Source organism: Ostrinia nubilalis, chromosome 7 (genome assembly GCF_963855985.1).
Source record: "Ostrinia nubilalis chromosome 7, ilOstNubi1.1, whole genome shotgun sequence".
In the NCBI taxonomy this organism is placed as follows: domain Eukaryota; kingdom Metazoa; phylum Arthropoda; class Insecta; order Lepidoptera; family Crambidae; genus Ostrinia; species Ostrinia nubilalis.
The window spans coordinates 3,525,105-3,545,070 of record NC_087094.1 but is presented as its reverse complement, the minus strand read 5'-3'; the positions used below and the strand labels follow the sequence as shown (position 1 = coordinate 3,545,070).

Genomic DNA, 19,966 nt, shown 5'->3' with positions numbered 1-19,966 from the left:
GTAAATATTTGAATGTTTAACTTTAACTGAAACAACGCCATTAAATATCCCCTGCCATCTGCCTGCGTAATTGAAAACTTTTCACTTGATTAATATTGCGTAAAGTACATTTTCGTTTAGCCCCTCATTTCGAGCGGTGAATATTCAAGCAGGTGATTTAAATACAATTTATAATGCTTAACAGTGTTGACCAGACCTAAAATAACGGAAACTTTTACGGCGAACTTCACAAATAAATACATTTAAGTTCGAGTTTTCGAATCAGAATTGAAATACTGGGTAACTAATTTCAATTTCATGGGTAACGAAGCACTAAGACCGAAATTGTAGTTTATAGACGTTATAACAAGAAATGTATAATTAAGAAATTCCTTCTTGTCCCAATGATTACAGACTACTCGTTTATACTCATAGACTCAAAAGATTCTAGGAACGTTTTTCTAGGAAAATTGGTGTACTCGTACAGTTTGTTTATGACTATACAATCCTACGTAAGGCTAGTTATCTAAAAAGAATTATAATTTCATGCTAGCAATGACAGGTTAAGCCATCGATTCAATTAATCTTACCATGTCAGACCTTCATGTGACTCATGAACTCTGACAACATACAAATCCAGTTCAAACAACACGACAGAAGAAAAATTAGGTTACCACAATAAATTCATCAGAACAAAAAACCTGTCCGCATTGAGTTAGACAACCCAATACGTTATCGTAAAAAATAAACCTTGTCAAACATTTTCCAATTACGACCAAATGTTATACCAAACGTAAAAATACGTAAACAACGGCAAAACATTTTCGTCCTAATAATTCAATACCAACAAAGAAGGCTCGGCTTAATGATAAATTAATACACCGTCCATTATAAATTTGTTATTTGAGATAAAAACAAAACTCCCCGGCAGATCCTAAGTAATTAACAACGGGAGAATTTTTTTAACAAATTCACAATTTGACTTTTCCTTGTTTCAGACGGAGTGAGAGATGAATAAAGAAATATTAGGGTTAAGATGTAATCTGAGGGATTACTTTGAGTGCCCGGAATATTTTATATGACCGGCTTGGAAGATGGAGAGCTCTCTGAGAGCCAGCCCAACCCGGGTTCTGTCGCTGTGGACGCTCCTCCTCGGCACTTTTAACATTGCAGGTCAGTTTTATATATTTTTAAAAGAAGTGTGTATGTGTTCATATATTTTTTAAAAGAATATTGGTAAGTAATTTGTTTTTGCAATTACTGATAGTCCCGTGTCCCGTTAGCCCCTCGTACTAAGTCCCTCGTGCTTGTGTCACGAGTGGACTCGCCACAATGTGCCACAATTTGTGGCGAGTCCACTCGTTCGCACCTGCGTTCCTCGGATGACGAGTCGGTCAGTTCGACCCCTTCGCTTCTGGGCTAGTGTGGCTTCATAATTAAGACAGGTTCAAAATTAAAGAACGACGTACACTTACTTTACTTATGGACTTGGTAGTTCCACGATTGATTCAGATGTGTGAGACGTAGAACTCTAGAGACTATCTTATTTCTTATTAAACCCAAGAATCAGATATGTTGAAGCGCTAAGCAATCATATATGGTAAAATAATGTCAATACGTCAAGAAAAATAATTATACCATTACATACCTATTTTGTTAGGTTTGTCTATTATATCAGGGAATATTTTATAAAACTTGAAGCGCAGTCACTTCAAGTTTTATAAAATATTCCCTGATAATATTTAATGCATTTTAGTGTGTGATACAGAAAATAAGTCAAAAATAAGTAGTTAATAATAAACCAATCAGTCTTCAAAAATGAGTAAATTCATGTTAATGTGCACATTTACTATTGTCAACGTTGCGCTTCGCGCAAACTGCGAAATTTGTGCACACATTGTAATCAAGTCCGCTGTTTATAGAGTTGCTGTCACAATATTGTTAATATTCAATTTTACATAACGAAAAGTTTACAAATTGTTTCGACGTTTATCAAAAAATAATGATTTTTCGTCGTCATGGTAAGCTTAAATAAGTATTAAGTCGATATAAAATTAAACTTAACTTTGACCTTCTAACAAAGTAATACATACAAAAGTTCCCTTTTATCTTCGGCCCATCTTTTTAGGTTTTCGATACCAATCGCTCGCTCATTGACAAAATGAGAAATTAATTATAGCAGAATAGAGAACACAATATGGCCTTAATTCTGACTAACAAAGCCTGTTTTGTATCGGTTTACGCTCTTCGCTCAGCGGTAATATACCAATTTTGTGTTGGAGTGAAGTGTAGATTTTATCAAGTGAAACGGGTTGTGGTCTAAGTGTTGAAAGACACGAGAAGAATAAATTACACTCTAACTAATAAGAACTTGAACCTACATTCAGTAACACTTACTCATTCCATTTTCGTGGGTAAAAAAAAGTAAGGCATTGTGATTAAAAATATAGGGTAATTCCAGGATACATGCCCTAGTGGGATAGGTGCCGCGATTTTAAGTACACTATGTTACAAGCAACTTAGCATAAAGTTATAGTATGTATAATAGAAAGGGACTTCCCCGTACCACTTTTCGCCTCACAAACCATCAAAGAGTGCGTTCGTTTAGCCAGTGAGAGCAAAAATCTTCCGCGGCCAAACCTTAGCGAGCGTCGAAATAAAATTGGTAAGTGTCTTTTAATGAATAATTTTTTTGTCAGCTATAAAATGAAGCAGATATTTATATAATTTGATAGACTATCTTATAAATTAGATGGGATAGCTATGTTTAATTCAATTTTTAGTGTTATTATAATTTTTATTAAAAAAGGCACCTATCCTATGCTAAAAGGATAGTTGCCTAATTTTTTTTGGGTATAGATGCCCTTAGGGCCATGTCCCATGCTCCTAGGGGCATCTATCCTAACCTGCTCTTTTTGTCACAAGTAGCAAGTAAGAAGAAAGAATGTAGTACGGCTAACCTTAGGAAAGTAATAAATAGGGTGCCCTTCTGATCGAATTACCTCTTTTCCCGACTTCGGGTGGATGTACTATGTACTATTTTTAATAAAAAATATTAAATTTCATACTTAATTCATTTAATAACAAACAATCTTAAATAATAATACTTGGCTTGTTTGATTTCAAAAAGCATTTGATCTTTAGAATTCAAAAACTGTATTAACGAGTCATCTATCCCTGCATCAGGCATCTATCCTTTGAAGCAATCATACAGTGAGTCTTCTATCCCCCACATTAGGCGTCTATCCCACTTTTTAGAGGTCTATTAAAATGGTATTTACTCAGAATCGGTATAACTTAAACTAAAATAATTATAGTAATATCATAGACGAAAGACCAAAGTTTACAGATACTAAGGTCAAATTGTTGATAAAAACTTACTGACTGAGTTACAGAGCTGTTTCAAAAAGTGGGGCATCTATCCTGGACTTACCCTACATGTTGCAATAAAAATTCTATCAAAGGGCACCAACAAAAAAAAATGGAAGATAAGCATTATTAATGTCTATAAACAATGTTATGTTTGATAAAAATAAATGTAATTTAATGACGACTTCTACTAGAATACACGCTTGAATTAGGAACTGAACAGTATAGGTATGTGTTTACGACATTATCAAAGTAACAAAGATGGAGAAAATATAGACACTTACCTATGTTTTTAGCAACTAAACGGACTGCGGGCCAAGACTGCGGCACCTTAAATGCAAAAGTGTCATACATACCCATAATTTAAATCGTTTATAACTTAAGCCAAGCCCCTAAAAGGTTGGGTTGGACGGGAAAATCCCATTAAACAATAAATCTTCCCTTATGACTGGAAGTACGCTGCTGTTCATTAAAAGAAATTGTTTAATTTGCCGATATCGATTTTGCTAATGAGTATTGATAATAAATTAAGTTTATTATCATAATAGCTCTTTTAATATGTATAAAGAAGAGCTGATTGAGTACGGAATACAGAGAGGTTGATTACAGACCGCATAATATTTTCATTCGTAATCAGTGGAAAAGTAGGTACAAAACAATACAGAAATTATTGTTGTCAGTAGGAGAATTGTGGCACTCTTGAAATGCAAACAGTGAAATCTATCAACTCGCATTATTTTATTTTACATCAATAAAACACAATATTACTCTTAGGCTGAGTTGCACCACCTAACTTTGACGGTAACTTTAACGATAACCGGTGTTTTTTGTATGGAATTTGACAGATTTTTGACGTTTGTCAAAATAAAGTAAGATGGTGCAACCCAGCCTTAGTGTCACGAGGGGATCTGATAATGTAAGTGAAAATTAAGATTAATGTAAAGGCATTTGAAAAGGTAATCGTAAACGCCTTGTTTTCTTATTTAGAAATCTATAAAGGCTGATTTACACGTACTAAGTAGTTAAGTTAAAATTTAGTTACCTACACTTTACTAATTAATACGTAAATCAACCTTAATATGAAGTCCAATGCGCAAAATTGTAAAAAAATTGAACTAGGATTTCATACAGATTACAGTATGGTTTTATACTAATTAGAGGACACAACATAAAACACAAAAGTAAATCTAAAGTGAGAACGAAATGTTCTTTTTACGGGCGTAATTTACATCAGTAACAAAGCCGCAATGTAATTAAAACTAAGAACAATAACTTTCAGCACAATGAAATCAAACTTGATAGCGGTAATGTCGTGTTTCGTGAATAAATAGTTAGTTAGTTGCCTTTAACCTTGAATTAAGTTAAACAGGGTCGGTCCGTCTCAAGGACGCCACGGTCAATAATATTTCATGCAAACCATATACGGTCTTTGCATTCATTAGTTCCAGTTAGGGTGATAATGTTGTCGGTCATTAACCCATTTACTACAAATTCGTTGCAAAGTAGCTGTTAAAATCTTTATCAGTGTTTTCAACCTTTTTCGTGACACGACCCCCCTAGTATGAAATAATATTTAGCGACCCCCCGACCGTTCGCTTTTTTTCATGCATTTTACAATATTACAAAGATGTAGTAGGAACCGAATACTTGAGTCCATATAACATTATGCATTTGCATAATTAGATTTCGTATAAATCTATCTTTATAACTTTATAGATTTTTTTATTGAGGTAATTTTCACGATCTCTTGCGACCTCTTACAGAGGCTTCGCGACAGCTTACAGAAACTTCACGACCCCCCCAAAAACACTGCTGTATTTAATATCAAAAAATCCCAAAACACTATGTACTGTTTGATTGTCACTGATTATGACTATTCGTATTAGGTAACTACGCAAAACCATGACTGTGGTGCCGCGCTCCCCGAATCACAGAACGGGTGCGAATCTAAAAGAACAACATCTAGTTTTGTAGTAGTTCAAATCTTGAATCAGTTCAAAGGCGTTGCTCCGGGCGGTCTCCGAAGGTTCGGGTCTCTAAATTTTCGTCTGTTCAAGTTTGTGCGATTCTCAAGTGGCCAGAATTTGGTGAACGGTTTCGCACTTGCCTTTTTGCGTGAAAATTATGTTCGTATGATAAATAGTTCGATGACTAAGTATTTGGTATGTTTTGCTATTATTTTTAACATAGGTCTACATATTACTACGTCATCATCATCATCATTTGAGCCACAGGACGTCCACTATTGAATATAGGCCTCTCCCAATGATTTCCACATCGCTCGTTAGGTAGCGACCTGCGGTACCTATACACGTATTTAATAAGAACTCTTTGAAGAGAAGCTTGCCAATAAAATTTCTATAATTCTGGACTTTTTCTTACTAATAATATGAAGAATCGATGTATAAACTGAAATAAACAAAGAAAAATATATAAGCGCGAAATGATTGAGATTGATGACTTACCTTCAACTTAGAAAAATAACAAGGAATACAAAAACCTATCTAGATTAATAACAGAATCAAGCTTCCATAAATTTAAATCCTACACGTGCTTCCAATCCGAAACAAAATAGAATCAAATTCATTTCAACCCGCAAAATCTGAGCCGATTCAAATCAGAAGATTTCCCTTTGCCCTAGATATGCGGACTATTCAGGTCCACAGGGTGTGAGTATAACCAATAAATCATGCCCAAAAAGGGCTTATCTCTTAAGCAATCTGAGTATAGACTAAGCAAAGATATCTGTTTGAATTTGCTTAGTAAAATGCTACAGTAAAAGTTTATTCAACTTTCAGGAATAGGGATGTTTCCTGGGTCAAAAAGCAAGAGTTTTAATTAGTCCGTCAGTTAACTTATCAAAAAATACTCTACACGTATTTTTCACTTTTTCAAACTAATGAAAATTTAAAAAGATAAAGCGCGCCAAAGTTCATAAGAAGAGGCCCGTGACGTCAATGCGTGCATAAAAGTGCAGCACGTTGTGACGTCGTGCGGAACTTCAACGCACCATAACTATGTAATTATTTGTTAGATTGACAAATAAAAATATATGTGTCCAATATTTTTTGATATTAAACATGACGGACTAAAAAAATTTTTTTAGGGAACTAGCCTATTACACGAATGAAAGTTAACACAACTTTCAATCTAAATTAAAGAAAAATGAGTTTTAAAATCGCCCGAAGACGTAGAGCGGGCAGGCCCCTCACTAGGTGGACCAACGATTTGGTGAAGGTCGTAGGAAGAACCTGGATGCGGGCAGCGCAGAACCGGTAGTTATGGAAATCCTTGGGGGAGGCCTTTGTCCAGCAGTGGACGTCATTTGCCTGAAACACAACGAACGACGAGTTTGAAAATGTGGCAATGTGGAGAGAAGAAGTCCCAGTCGGTGGATAGAATCTGGTGAAGGTCACGAGAACCACCTGGATGCGGGTAGCACAAAACTTTGGGGGAGACCTTCTCCAACACTGGATGTCCTTGGAGTTTAAAAATACTGATGAATGTTGGATCATGATTTATTAGATTTGCTACAACATGGTTACGATTGTGCCCCAATACCGATCAAAATAGACAACTTAAAAACACCTACCTACATGTTATAAATAACATCAGATTATCCCATACGTTCCATTTTTCCTTGTATGCAGTGATAAGCTTTCTCCGCGACCCCGCGACACAATGTGACGCTACGTAACATATTGGACAATGTTAGTTGATGGTGTACAGAAAATGTTCGTAGATACCACCGTTTTAGTTCTTAAATTGATTTCTTTATAAAAATTACGTTATTATTTCAGTTTGGTCACAATTAAGCAAGTCATGATCGTTGGATCAAGTTTGAAAAAAAAATATTTTGATGTGAATCATAGTTATTTATAGTCTTAATTACTAACACATAAAGCCCTTTTCGGAATGCTTATTACATTAAACTCGTCCTAGGAATTTGGGACAGTCAAATGATTATAGATGTGACAATTGGGTCTAATATTTAGATAAGTTAAGTAATATATGTTCCAATGTTCGCTTAAGTAGCCCTAATAAATTTACTATGTTGAGCCCCTAGCTAATTGGAGCTAAATTCCATTTAACAGCTAAGATGCCCGTTTTTATTTCTTTTAAAGTTTCTCATACACTATTATGTCCGTATTCACAAACGATGCAGCAAATCGAACGCACTGCGTTGAATAGAGCTCTGTGATTGGTTCGTTTGTGACCCTGTGCGTCCACGCGCTCTGTGAGACCTCATAGTAGTGAATGCAGGCGTAAGTTGCATCGTTAGTCATGATTACATAAAATATTTTCAGTATAAAAAACAGTTCTTTTATTACACAATTTCGTAAACAGTTGTTGGATTTGCGCTAAACTTCTCACGCTGTATATTGGATGAATTGCGTCAAAATGAAATATACCGCTGAAGTTTACGGCGCAAAATGAAGTTCTGTTAGAAAGAAACATAATCGTCGAAACTTACTTAGAATAATTGAAAAATTACCATTTTACTTCTTCAACACGAGCTCGCAAAAGTTTACTCTGAATCGCACGGTATAAAATAAAGCGATGGGTACACACAAGCGCTTTAAAGCGTGAGCATGCTTGATAAAACATTTTTCGTTTTATTCCACCGAAAATTATTTATTGTAAATAGGTGGAATACATGTGGAAATGAGTTTGAAACATTATGATCTTAATAATCTACGACGACACAGACGACAGCTAATAGCTAAAAGCTAGTTGTAACAAGTGCTGTTTTTCCCCAAATAAGTATGTTGTCTGATTTTCTGTTGACTGTACAACTTTACAAAAACAGCAAAAACAAGAAAATTTTTTGGACTTCTTTTATCTATTGGAGAACCTAATATCGATGAAGGATGTGCCGAATAACAAACGTGCTGAGAATTTCACTTTATGTATCTGCCGATATTAATCCAATCCCACTGCTCGCTCATTCAGCAGTCCGTGTGTTACACTATCCGTTGAATATTTACAAGACGGCAGCGTGGCTTGTTTTCATTAGCACGATTGCCTCAACCCATTTTTGTAGTAAGTGTTGAATGTGAGTGGCTCGCCGGTGGCTAGGCTAAGTGTAAAGAATGTGCACTCGGCTTTATGTTTGAAGAAACTATATTCGTCCTGAATTTAGTAATTCGCATTTAAAAGAGTGTAAAATGCTTTTATTAGGAATAAATCTGAATAGATTCAAGTAATTTAAAATTCATTGTCATGTCTTCGCTAAGTTAAGTGAAATGTGACAGCATCTCAAGCTTTCATCTGCAGAATTATGAAATATATTTTAATACGATACTTGAGTAAGAAAGATTTCAGGCGAAAGAAGTTTTTGCATTTCATTTAAACAGAAGTTTGAAGTCTTCAATAGTTTCTTTGTGATAAAGGCTTTTCAACACGGGTCTGTGAGCCGGTCTCTTACAGACTAACCATACTTTTTTTGATATTGTGTTACAATAGATCGATAGGTTAGTAAGCATTTATAATGTATGCCTCTAGGTCCGCAATAATAAGGACAATCAGAACAATCAGAAAAAACCTGGCAGTTTTATGTTAAGCCTTTAATCTATTTTGCAATGTGATTTCGTGGAAAACTTAAAAGAGTTTTGTATAATACAAAATTCAGTACATTCTAGCTTACAATTTTTTAGGATTACCAAAAACTGAATTATTTAACGGTAAAGAACAAGTAAATTTTTGTTTTTCCCAGGGTGAGAAAAAGGACAAATACTCGTATTAAAACGAAAAACGGGATTTTTATTATTCTGTAACAAAGAACATTTTGAATATATAACTACAGGGCTTTTTATACCTAAATTATATTCTAGTATTTCCTCATTAAAATACAAATAAGTCTAAAACAGTATCCAACAAAATTCTAGCTATAAAGCTTTATTCTTTAGAAAGAGACACATTAACAAAGTGCACCGTTATCTTTGTACCTGAGTCGTACGTTTTATAAAATCTGTTCCAGTCACTGTTATGCAGCAAAATACAAGTTTAATGACGTCTTCCCGAGGAGCCGGGAACTTTATTAAGAATATTATGTTGAGCTTATAAAACTTACAAAGTCGGTGGTGGTGTGAAACTCGATCATGCTCTATCGTGTAATCCTGTGAAGTTAATGGTTTCTTTAGAAACATGATGTGATAGTTAATTTTCACTTAATACTGCCAAAATTGTTATAGCAGTAAGTATATTGTGTTCTTTGCAGTTGTAAATAGTCGTCTAATACATTTTCTAGAAAGAACATTTTTGATTTTCTGGAGGTCTGTTCGATTGTTGAGTTGAATTGATTGTGTGTTAAAATCAATAAAATATTTTGATTCGAGGAATAAATTTTCATAAATTACAGTCCTTATTCATGATTGACGTGTTTCACACATAAAAAAGTAATATGCGAAAGAACTTCGTAGGTTGTTTGAATTAGTAAGTTAGTTAGTTAGTAGTTGTTAGTCCATAAGTTTTTAATTATACACTACGGAACTCTGTACCAAGTTTTGATGTGTCCTTGACCAGTTACGAGTACGTGAACTAGGTTATTGTATGTTGTACCGTAGTACATGCTATTTAAAACTTTACAGCAGTAGCAGATACGAGCACGCAAGCGTAGCTCACATCTAATTTTGTACTTAAACTATTATTCATACATTATTTCAACTTTAGTAACACGTTTTTTTGCGCTTTCATATCTGACCACGCCATTGGAAGCTTACGGGTAACGTGGAAAAATAACCATAGAGGAGAAGAAGAAGAAGAACTTGATAGTGACCAAATTGAAATGCCACTACACTTATGTCAATATACTCTACGTTCAGGAATAATAAATTCATGGTATTTTATGTATTTGCCAGTTTTATTGAGGGCTATCGTTTTTATACTTAACAGTTGGCACCCCTGGCGATTGACAGGACCTTACTCTACAGTGGCGCCATCTTGATGAGTGCAAATGCGATAGTCTTCCTACCACTTTAGCGCTCACCAGTTGGTGCCACTGTCTTCGCAACTAGCAAGTGACAGGACCTTACTCTACAGTGGCGCTAACTGGTGAGCGCTAAAACGATAGCCCTCATTAGGTATACATCTATAATAAGTGATTACTGACATCTTCATGACGAGAATATTTGGTGATGTGGTGCCTAGATGTCTTGTGGAGAAATTTTCTAAACGTGAGCAGTTTTCTCTCTCCCAAATGCTTAGTTGAAATTGTGCAAGTTCAAGCTTCAAATTAAACAATATGACATCTTCATTAAACATTAATAGGTACATACATTTTACGACAAAAGTTGATTCGCCACACTTTACAAAATTCCTTAATTCGAAAGTAATAGAGACGAATTTACACATGCTTTTATTCGTGACGCATCGATTTTGTAGCAAATTGACCTTATTGACATTCGTTTGTTCGTTCGTTTCAGCCGAAAGACGTCCACTGCTGGACAAAGGCCTCTCCCAAGGATTTCCACAAAGACCGGTCCTGCGCCGCTTGCATCCAGGTACTTCCCGCGACCTTCACCAGATCGTCGGTCCACCTAGTGGGAGGCCTGCCCACGCTACGTCTTCCAGCTCGTGGTCGCCACTCAAGAACTTTCCTGCCCCAGCGGCCATCAGCTCTTCGAGCTATGTGCCCCGCCCACTGCCACTTGATTTTAGCGATTCTGCGGGCTATGTCAGTCACTCTGGTTCTCCTACGGATCTCCTCATTTCTGATTCGATCACGCAGGGAAACTCCGAGCATAGCACGCTCCATCGCTCTTTGGGTGACCTTGAGCCTTCTTATGAGGCCCATAGTAAGCGACCACGTCTCAGAGCCATACACCATCACTGGCAACACACACTGGTCAAATACTTTTGACTTGAGACACTGCGGTATTTCGGACGTGAGAATTTCGCGAAGCTTCCCGAACGCTGCCCAGCCGAGTTGGATTCGACGATTAACCTCTTTCTCGAAGTTGGACCTACCTAACTGGACTGTTTGTCCCAGGTATACATAATATTGACATTATTAACCCCCTATACTCTACTGTAGGCGTAACACATTTCAGAATCTATCGATCCGAAAGTACAGTCAGGTGGCGCTGACACGCGAGGCTCCATCTTCGACGCGACCCCAATCAACTCGGCAAACGTTATGATTAGCGCATTTTCCACAAATTAGGACAATTCATTAACCTGCCACAAACCTGAACGCGACTCAGCTTCGTTAATTTCACACGAGACTGGTCTTAAATCATTTTCTGGGCGGGTACGTTCAAATTTACCATGTAAAACTCCCAATTCTCGAAAGCAATTTTGTGAATTTTCGCCAATCGAGATATTATACGAGCGTGATACTTGCAATAAAGGGAACCTTTAAAATGGCGGCGGGCAATTGGAAACCGTTTGTCCGGACAATGATTTTCGGGCCGTTGGTGAAATCGTAATTGGCTGATGTTCAAATATTAAATACACCGCCGCGTTTACCTTTGACGGATCCTATATTATGACATCTGCCTACGTTTGAAGGCAACTTAATTATTGTATTCGTGATACAGTTTCATTTGTGAAATACAGAGTGGTTTGTTTGAGTTGCAGGCAACGGTAATGGCAACGCGGAACGAGTTATGTGCATTGTGCATGTTTATTTAAAAACCACGAAGCTCAATTTGTATTGTTACATATGGACGTAATTAAAATGAGAGTATGGTCTACTTTCATTGATTTCTCTTGTGAATTAATTTAATAGTCCAACTTTGTTCGTAGCATCGAGTGCTAAAGTTACGAGCTAGCGAGTGAATAGGTACTTATTGAGTATCGATCGCATTGCAAGCGAATGAAATATACGGATGCCATTTCTTTCGCTCGCTCCCAGAATACAGCCGAAAGAGCCATCAACGTTGCTCTAATAAATAAAGGAGCTGATACTCCCATCCCGGCTCACATTTTACACCTAAATATACGTCTGTAGTAAAAACGCCCCAGTTACCTGTGTTATTGCCATCGAAAGTTACAAGGACGCGTCTTTGACCTGAGCTACGGTGTTATCTAATAAAACTTATTACACACTAGAACCATAAATTTTACGTGTATATCCGACAGAGATCACGCACCTTTTTGCCGGCAGGCCAAGTGGCTCTTTCTCATGGTAAATACATATACGACGCACGCAAACCCCCACACACCGATTTATAAATGAAACGATACGAAACAATAAAAAACCCACAGCGGTGTCGATGCGAGGCTCTTTCAAAAGCGAACCCTTTGTTGGATACACAAAGACTGTTTTGCTTTGACGAGGGTAAGATATAGTTTTAGGCCGTATTGTTTTCTTTTCTGTGGAAGCAGAAAATGTTTCTGGTGAAAGTTTTAAATGCTGGAGCCAAAAATATTTTGCGCTGAAAGGTTTTAAATTGAATGGACTCACTTAAATCCGACATTTATTTAGCTGCATTCACAGTGCTTAGGTTAAATGTTTGAAGCATCTTTATTTACTCGTATTTCTATGTGTAAGTATGAAGTTTTGGCTGATAATGAGACTATCATGTATGTGACTATAAAAATAACTATGAATGAATAGTATCATACCTTTTTGTTAGATTTTTCAGTTTTCGTTGAACTTTTGTTAGATGAGATTTTATAACACAACTATCTTTTACAATAGAAAACCGACACAATAACTATTTCTCATAGAGGTCGTTATAGCCACGGTGTACGTAATATTAAGGTTTAATATGATTTCAAAGCGCTTTCATGAAGTTTACGTAAGAGCGCACCGTAAAAGCGGCAGATGCAAAAAAGAAAATGTGTTATCTCCCCTGAGACCTAAGTGCTATAACAGTTTGAAAACTGTCTTAAAAGTAAGTACGTAAAAGAAAACTGTAATAAAGATTTTAATAACTTATATTTTAAGCCCATTAAGTGCATAAACTCTCTTTTTGGGAAACATACAAAAATGCTTGTTTCTTGAAATTATAATCAAGTAATAAATAAGGAAATAATAATGCTTAAGCCCCATTGGATTGTATCGTTATGCCGGATGTAATTGATAGAAAATCCAAATATCGAAAATACCACTCATTCACCATACATAAGGTTACATAATAATAAATAATAATAAATCTTTGGACAATTTTCACACAGCGCCAGCTAGCTCCAAAGTAAGCAACTTAATGCTTGTGTTATGGGTGCTAGCTTAACGGATATACTACTTATATACTTTTTTTTAAATACATAAATATTATACATAGTCACACCCAGACCCGTCACAGAAATTAAAATTCATCATTTCAATTTCTGCCCGGCCGGGAATGGAACCCGGGACCTCTCGGCATAGTAGTCCGTTCTGAACCACTACACCAAACGGCCGACCAATATGTTACTAAATAGTAACTAGTATATAATATGTTACCAAATTCAGATTAATAGTAATTAGAATTGATGTACTCAACAAAGCAAGCAATTGCTTTGTCATCGGAAATCTGCTTGTTTCAAGCTGCACATTATCCTAATTAGTACATAATGTTCACCACTAATAAGCAATTTAGTAACCACCTAAGTTCAGTACACTTTCTAAAGCAGATAGTTGCGTGTTCTTTATTCATTCATTAAAGTATTACCTAAGTTTGCTGTTATAAGTTTAGGGTAATGTAGTCTTTGTAGCAGTACCTATGTTAGAAACACAAGTTACCAATGAAGTTCATTAATACAAACAAAAACAAAACGTCGTGACAAAATCCAACCGGTAAAGACAACAAATGTCATTCCTTCAAAACAAAACACAACTTAAAGTTAACAGGGCGCTGTATCCTGTTGTCGTCCACTCGAGTGAGCCACAATTAAGTGGCCTAACCGTATGATTGCGTGCGTTAACGCGTCGCGGATGATAGGCGGGCCTGGCCTTGGCGTTCCATGACACAGAGCCGGCATCCAGGCCGTAGGGCGGGGAGAGGAACCAGTTCATAGAAAGGTACGTTTGTCCTGTACAAAGGTCGCAGAAAGTATACTTTATTCGCAAAATGCGCACTTATTATTATTATTGGTTTTTGGGCCTTTATTTGCGCCAACTCGACCAGGTTTGATCTATTGTGGCAGCCCTTGTCTTTAGAGTTCACTGCTTAGTCCCGTTGAGTCTATAAATTGCAAATTCGCACTTGTCTTTACTGCAAAGGTTTGTTTGTCAATAGCATAAAAAAGTGCTCATTTTGCGAAGTGTCAAATCCATTTGTACTCTCGATCTCCGCGCCTCAGATCGGACAGAGTGTTAGAAACAAAATGAACTAACTAGAGTTGAATCTTACGGTCTATCGACACTGCGTTAGACATCTCTGTGCACACTGTGCAGGCAGTATACCCACTACCTAGTTCGATTGTAATACTTACTTTTTTCTGTATCTAATGAAGGTTAACGTGTCTATCGTCACAGATACCAATACAATCGCACGGGATCAAAAATAATTATATCTAATTAAACTTTTTCAAGGTAACTTAAAAAAAATTACCTTCTATCAAACTCACGAATCTGATGTTAACAGGTATTCTACATATTTACATACTGCGTATAAGATTTTTTAAATTTGAGTTTGTCACATATTTTGCTTAGTATCAAACATAATTATTTGGTCCACCTACTCATAATTTTTAATTAAAGCTTTGACCGATCTTCCTGCACTATGACATAACTCACGTGAGTTAAAGGTATCGCGTGTGAATAACAATACTCGTGAAATGTTAGGGCACAATTGAGGGCTTTTTAAGACATTTCATGCTTTGATAATTTTGTCATAATGCTCAGTTTCGTTTGGAGTATTTGGGGCAAACTTTTGAGGTTGGGGCTAGAGCATAACTATTTTTTTCCTATAAAAATATGAATAATGTGCCTTTTCTGGGACATTTATTTGAAGAATGCTAACTTTGTATATCTGAACTTTTTTACTATCTTAGAAGAGAGTTTATCAATTTGATGGTTAATAATAGTCATAACTTTATTTCTTTACTTGTTTGCTTCATAAATTGATATACAAAGCAAGCTTAATTTTCTGCCAGTTAACCTCGCTTAAGCTGACTAGCAATCTGTATCTCTGATATAACACGTCTTTTAAACTCTTCACAGGTGATGTTACGTAACCAAAATGTGACTTTCGGCGCGCGCCCAACGTGCAAATAAATCTATGTCACGGATATTGGACCTTTGCTCGTAATCGGTGGTTTTGTTGTGGTATTGTTTTTTCTCCTGCTCCTCGTTACCGACCAGCCCTAATAGGATTATACCTGTTAAAACTGGTTTTCCAAAGGTTTTGTTTTACAAATATTAGCCTTTTGCCGTTCAACTTAAGCGATAACAGCCCGATATCGAATAAAGCTAATGGGAATTTCATAGCTCGGTAATTCCATTCAATTAATTTTTAACGTTGGTCACATTTTGTGCTTTTATCCATTTTTGTGCAGTAAATTTTCTACCACAAAAGTGATACTGGGAAAGTAAAAAGTGAAAATACAAATAAGAAAATTTCAAAGGTAATTCACTGGATCAAAACTTATTTTGCACAAAAGTAAATCAAATTCTCATTCCACAAAGCGAACGGACGTACGAATATCGAATAAAGAAGTATTTTTAAATTGAAAAAACCCTCCTCGTTTTCCAATAAAATACAGAAAATCACCCGCTAAAGCTATTTAGATGATCGGGCCCGAGGAAATCTGAAAATATTTGGCCCCGACGTGATATGAATTACAATGGATCCACCTTTACGGACTGACCAGTACGCTGGACCTTATAAATTCTCTTTTATAACTTGTTGAAATAACGATAGAAATGAAGAGTGAATTGGATATTTCATATTTGTAGTTTTCTCCATGAATATCACCATTGGAACATAGATTAACAGCAACGTAAAATGTATGAAATGCAATTTCAAAAGGAGCTCTTCTCTTAAATATATTAAAAATATTGCGTGCTATTAAACGTTGCAGCCTCACAAAGACGTCATAATACGTCATGTTGGAAAATTCATCCCCACTGTAAGAGAAGGATGATGACTGGGTAATGAAATCGAAATTCTATTTAATCCGTCAGACAGATTAATAAAAAAAAATTGGACACATATATCCGTACCGCGCGGGAATAACTTGACATCTCGACCTGCACTTTTTTTTTTATTAGCTTAAGCGCTTCCTCTACCTTATACCCTACTGGTATAAAAAACTCAACTCGAAATACCCAAAAATACTTGAAATATAGCTCTTGTTCATAAGTAAATATCTCTAATTTAGGCAATAAATATTTGACATAACGATATATCCAATTAATATTATTCTTACAAACATTTATATTTCGATTTATCAATGTATGTCAGAACATGTATTTATTAATATCTCGACTTATACATTTATGGATTTTCGTTTTTAATTTGACAAAAACAGTTATCATGTTATGATCCCCTCTGAGTACTAAACACATCCATGATATGTGCAGTTGTCTTGTTATGCACGCAGTCAAGAGTTTGGATATTTGGAGTTATCCAGCTATTACCTTCGTATAATCATATTTTTATAATGTGTCATTAGCAGTTGTTAAAATATAACATTGTCAGGATTTCGAGCGTCTTTAAATATTTTTTACTTACCAACCCCTGAAATTTTTTTTTAAATATATTTAAGCGTTAATTATTACTTTTATTACTATTTTCAATAGTTTAAAACTAAATTAACGTTTAAATAGCAAGTTGAAAGAAGAAGGATAAGTTTAGTCATTAGGTAGATACTATCTACTAATGTTTTTTCATAACAGACTAATATTTCGTTTGACAACAGAATTTAAGTAAAAAATCTAATGATAAACTTTTAGGTCAATTTTAAGTTCCGGATAATTTTATTTTTATAGTCTATTTGACTTCAATGACATTATTTAGGAATAAATGATGAGGTAAAAGTAAGTAGGGTCGATACGCCAGATCTCGTCCATTTAGTGAGTTGGTAGATTTGAGGAATAAAAATAATATACAATTTTTCGTAATCATTTTGAACGAAAAATTGTTGTCATTATGCTCCCTTTAGTCTTTATAAGTAAAGTATGAAACTTGGTGTAAACCATTAGAAGTTTTAATATTATCTTAATAATACACTCGGCATCAAATAAATCGCACCTCCCGCGACAAGCACTTATCAAACGTATGCATCCCCACTTCCCACCAACATTGGTACCATTTGAAAGCCTAGTTCTAAACTTCATTTCATTAAAGGAAAGGTTTTTACCCCAAAAATGTGCCTTTACAAGGATCCAGAGTCACTTCTTCAAAAAATAGGTAGTTACGCTATAGCCCTTTTTTATGACTATAAAACTGTTAAGTTGGGATTAATCGCTATCCATCTGTTAAAGAGGACACGTGAGATCTTTATTTGATTTTATAACCATAAAAATTGGTCTAATTGATCCCAGAGGTGAGCCCAAAGAGAGGTCTATTTTCAAGTCACATTTATGGTATATGTTAATCATTTATTTAGAAATGAAATGTATTTTTCTTTAAGGATATTTATTGGGCTTTCAAATAACACCAATATTGTTGGGGTACCATGATTGTGTCAGAAGAAAATCTTTAAAGTTCGCGTCGCGGAAGGTGCGGTTTATTTGATGTTGAGTGTATTAATAAAATATAGAAAAAATGCATTCAAAATCACTAATTAATAACAGCATGGAAATAAAAAAATATAAATAAAATCTTACTAATTGGTATTCAAAATATTTAGGTATCACACGACTTAATAATTATAAACAGACATTATATTTTAGTTTATTTCATTTTTTGAAATTTCAATAGTATGGCTCAATTTGCAATATGGTATCCTCTCTAGGCACAGTTTGCTTTTTAATATTATTTACAACTTCTGTATTTAGAAATGTGGACGCAAATTGGCTATCACAAGGGTAAGCTACATTAAGAGCATGTATTAGCGTCCAGGAAAAGGCCTAAGTACTGAAAAAAATCTTTGTGTTCGATACGTCATGTAAATAACGTTTTACATGATATAAAACATGCATTGTTTTGTATATTTTAATATCTTAGACCCAGTTAGACCAGACCGCGATCACTTCTGACGCAAAGTGGAAATTGCATTGTAGTAAATTCGCATCCACCTTATTTTAAGTGTCATTTAATAAAATACAATCACCGATATCATTATCCGTATTGTATGGTTCATGGCTTATAGACTGCGGTAAATCCCAAACTAGACCTAAATATATTAAAAACTTACCTTGAAACGCGCACCTGCTCATGTGGGATTTATTTTTGGCAAAAACGGTAGCATGCTATAAGATTTTTTTAATGTGAGTTTACGTGTCATACATTCAGGGAATCATAGCAATAGCTTTCGTTCTAGAGTGATCCGTCATTTGGACGTGAACTGGACGGTGGACGCGAAAGGGCGTGTCGACCTTACGCAAAAATGTATCCAGCTAATTTTAATTATTTTAAGCTTAATGGTAAGCTTAAAATAATTAAAATTAATTGTGCTTGTTATGAAGCATGGCTTTTGTTCTTTTATTTGTCTTTTTTTAAATTTTAAGTAAACGTACAATTACCTGATCAAAAGCGATCATAATCTGCGATTATATTTGAATTTTCTAATAAATTTGCTACTATTTCATTGCAAAAGTGATAAAAATATGTTCTATTTTTATGTTTTGTTTTTTTACTTAAACTTCATTCAAAATAATTAACTTAAATACAATTTTTACACCTTAAATATTTGTTTTTCTTTGGTGAATAACTTGACAAGTCGTCGGTACACAACTTGACAAGTCTTTTTTTTAATAGATTAAGAAGATAATTTAATCAAATTCTTACGCCAATCGAAAGATATGCATCAAATTAGCTTATTTCAATCATAAAAATATCAATTATCATTAATTCCGATTTACCAGGGAACTCGTAAACTTTAAAATCGCTCCCCTGAAAAGTACGCAAAAATGACATGTCAAGTTATTCCCGCGCGGTACGGATATATTTTTTTAAAAACAATAATCGAATAATTACAGTATTATATTGAGTTGAAATGTCACGTGACATAACTTTTAAGAGTAAAAAAATTACTCAAGCGTGACGTAACGCGATTTCAATTCGATGTAGCACTGTTATTGTTTAATTATGAAAGAAAATAAAAAAAATGAGTAATATTTTCTAATTTTGTCATCTACGAGTAGCATGCAAAAACATTAGAAATAAAATTCCTAATTGATGATTTAATATTATCTTAACACTTACATATAACAAGTGCCAGTACTTACAAATAAAGTAGGCCGTTTATGTACGCTTCTAATGTAATTAACATAATCAAATCAAGTAAATGAGCAAACACATTATATTCAAAGTTCTGAATGTTATCAAAATCGTCAAACATTGTGCGACTCAAACTCCTTATTCATATGCAAAGAGGATTTGACTTACAAAGACTTGGAAGTTTAGAGGCACGTCAACGAAGATGTCGTATGTTAGGGAGCTGATAAACCTGGGAATTTTATATTAATAGAGAGTTACGTATACGCTTTGAAACTTCTATTAAACCTCTCAAAAGAGGTTGTTTTCCCAAATGATCGAAATCAATCCCATAAGCAAGTATTACATGCACTTAAATATGG

General features: G+C 35.1%; 1 protein-coding gene across 1 annotated transcript in view; it reads left to right on the top strand.

The window, feature by feature from the left end:
• The window catches only part of LOC135073065 (nephrin-like), a 185,764-nt gene that overhangs the window by 70,768 nt on the left and 95,030 nt on the right, over positions 1–19,966 (top strand). The window contains exon 2 of the mRNA XM_063967080.1: positions 978–1,152. Coding sequence (XP_063823150.1) covers positions 1,074–1,152 — 79 coding nt within the window. The 5' untranslated portion in view covers positions 978–1,073. The remainder of the gene's footprint in view (positions 1–977; positions 1,153–19,966) is intronic.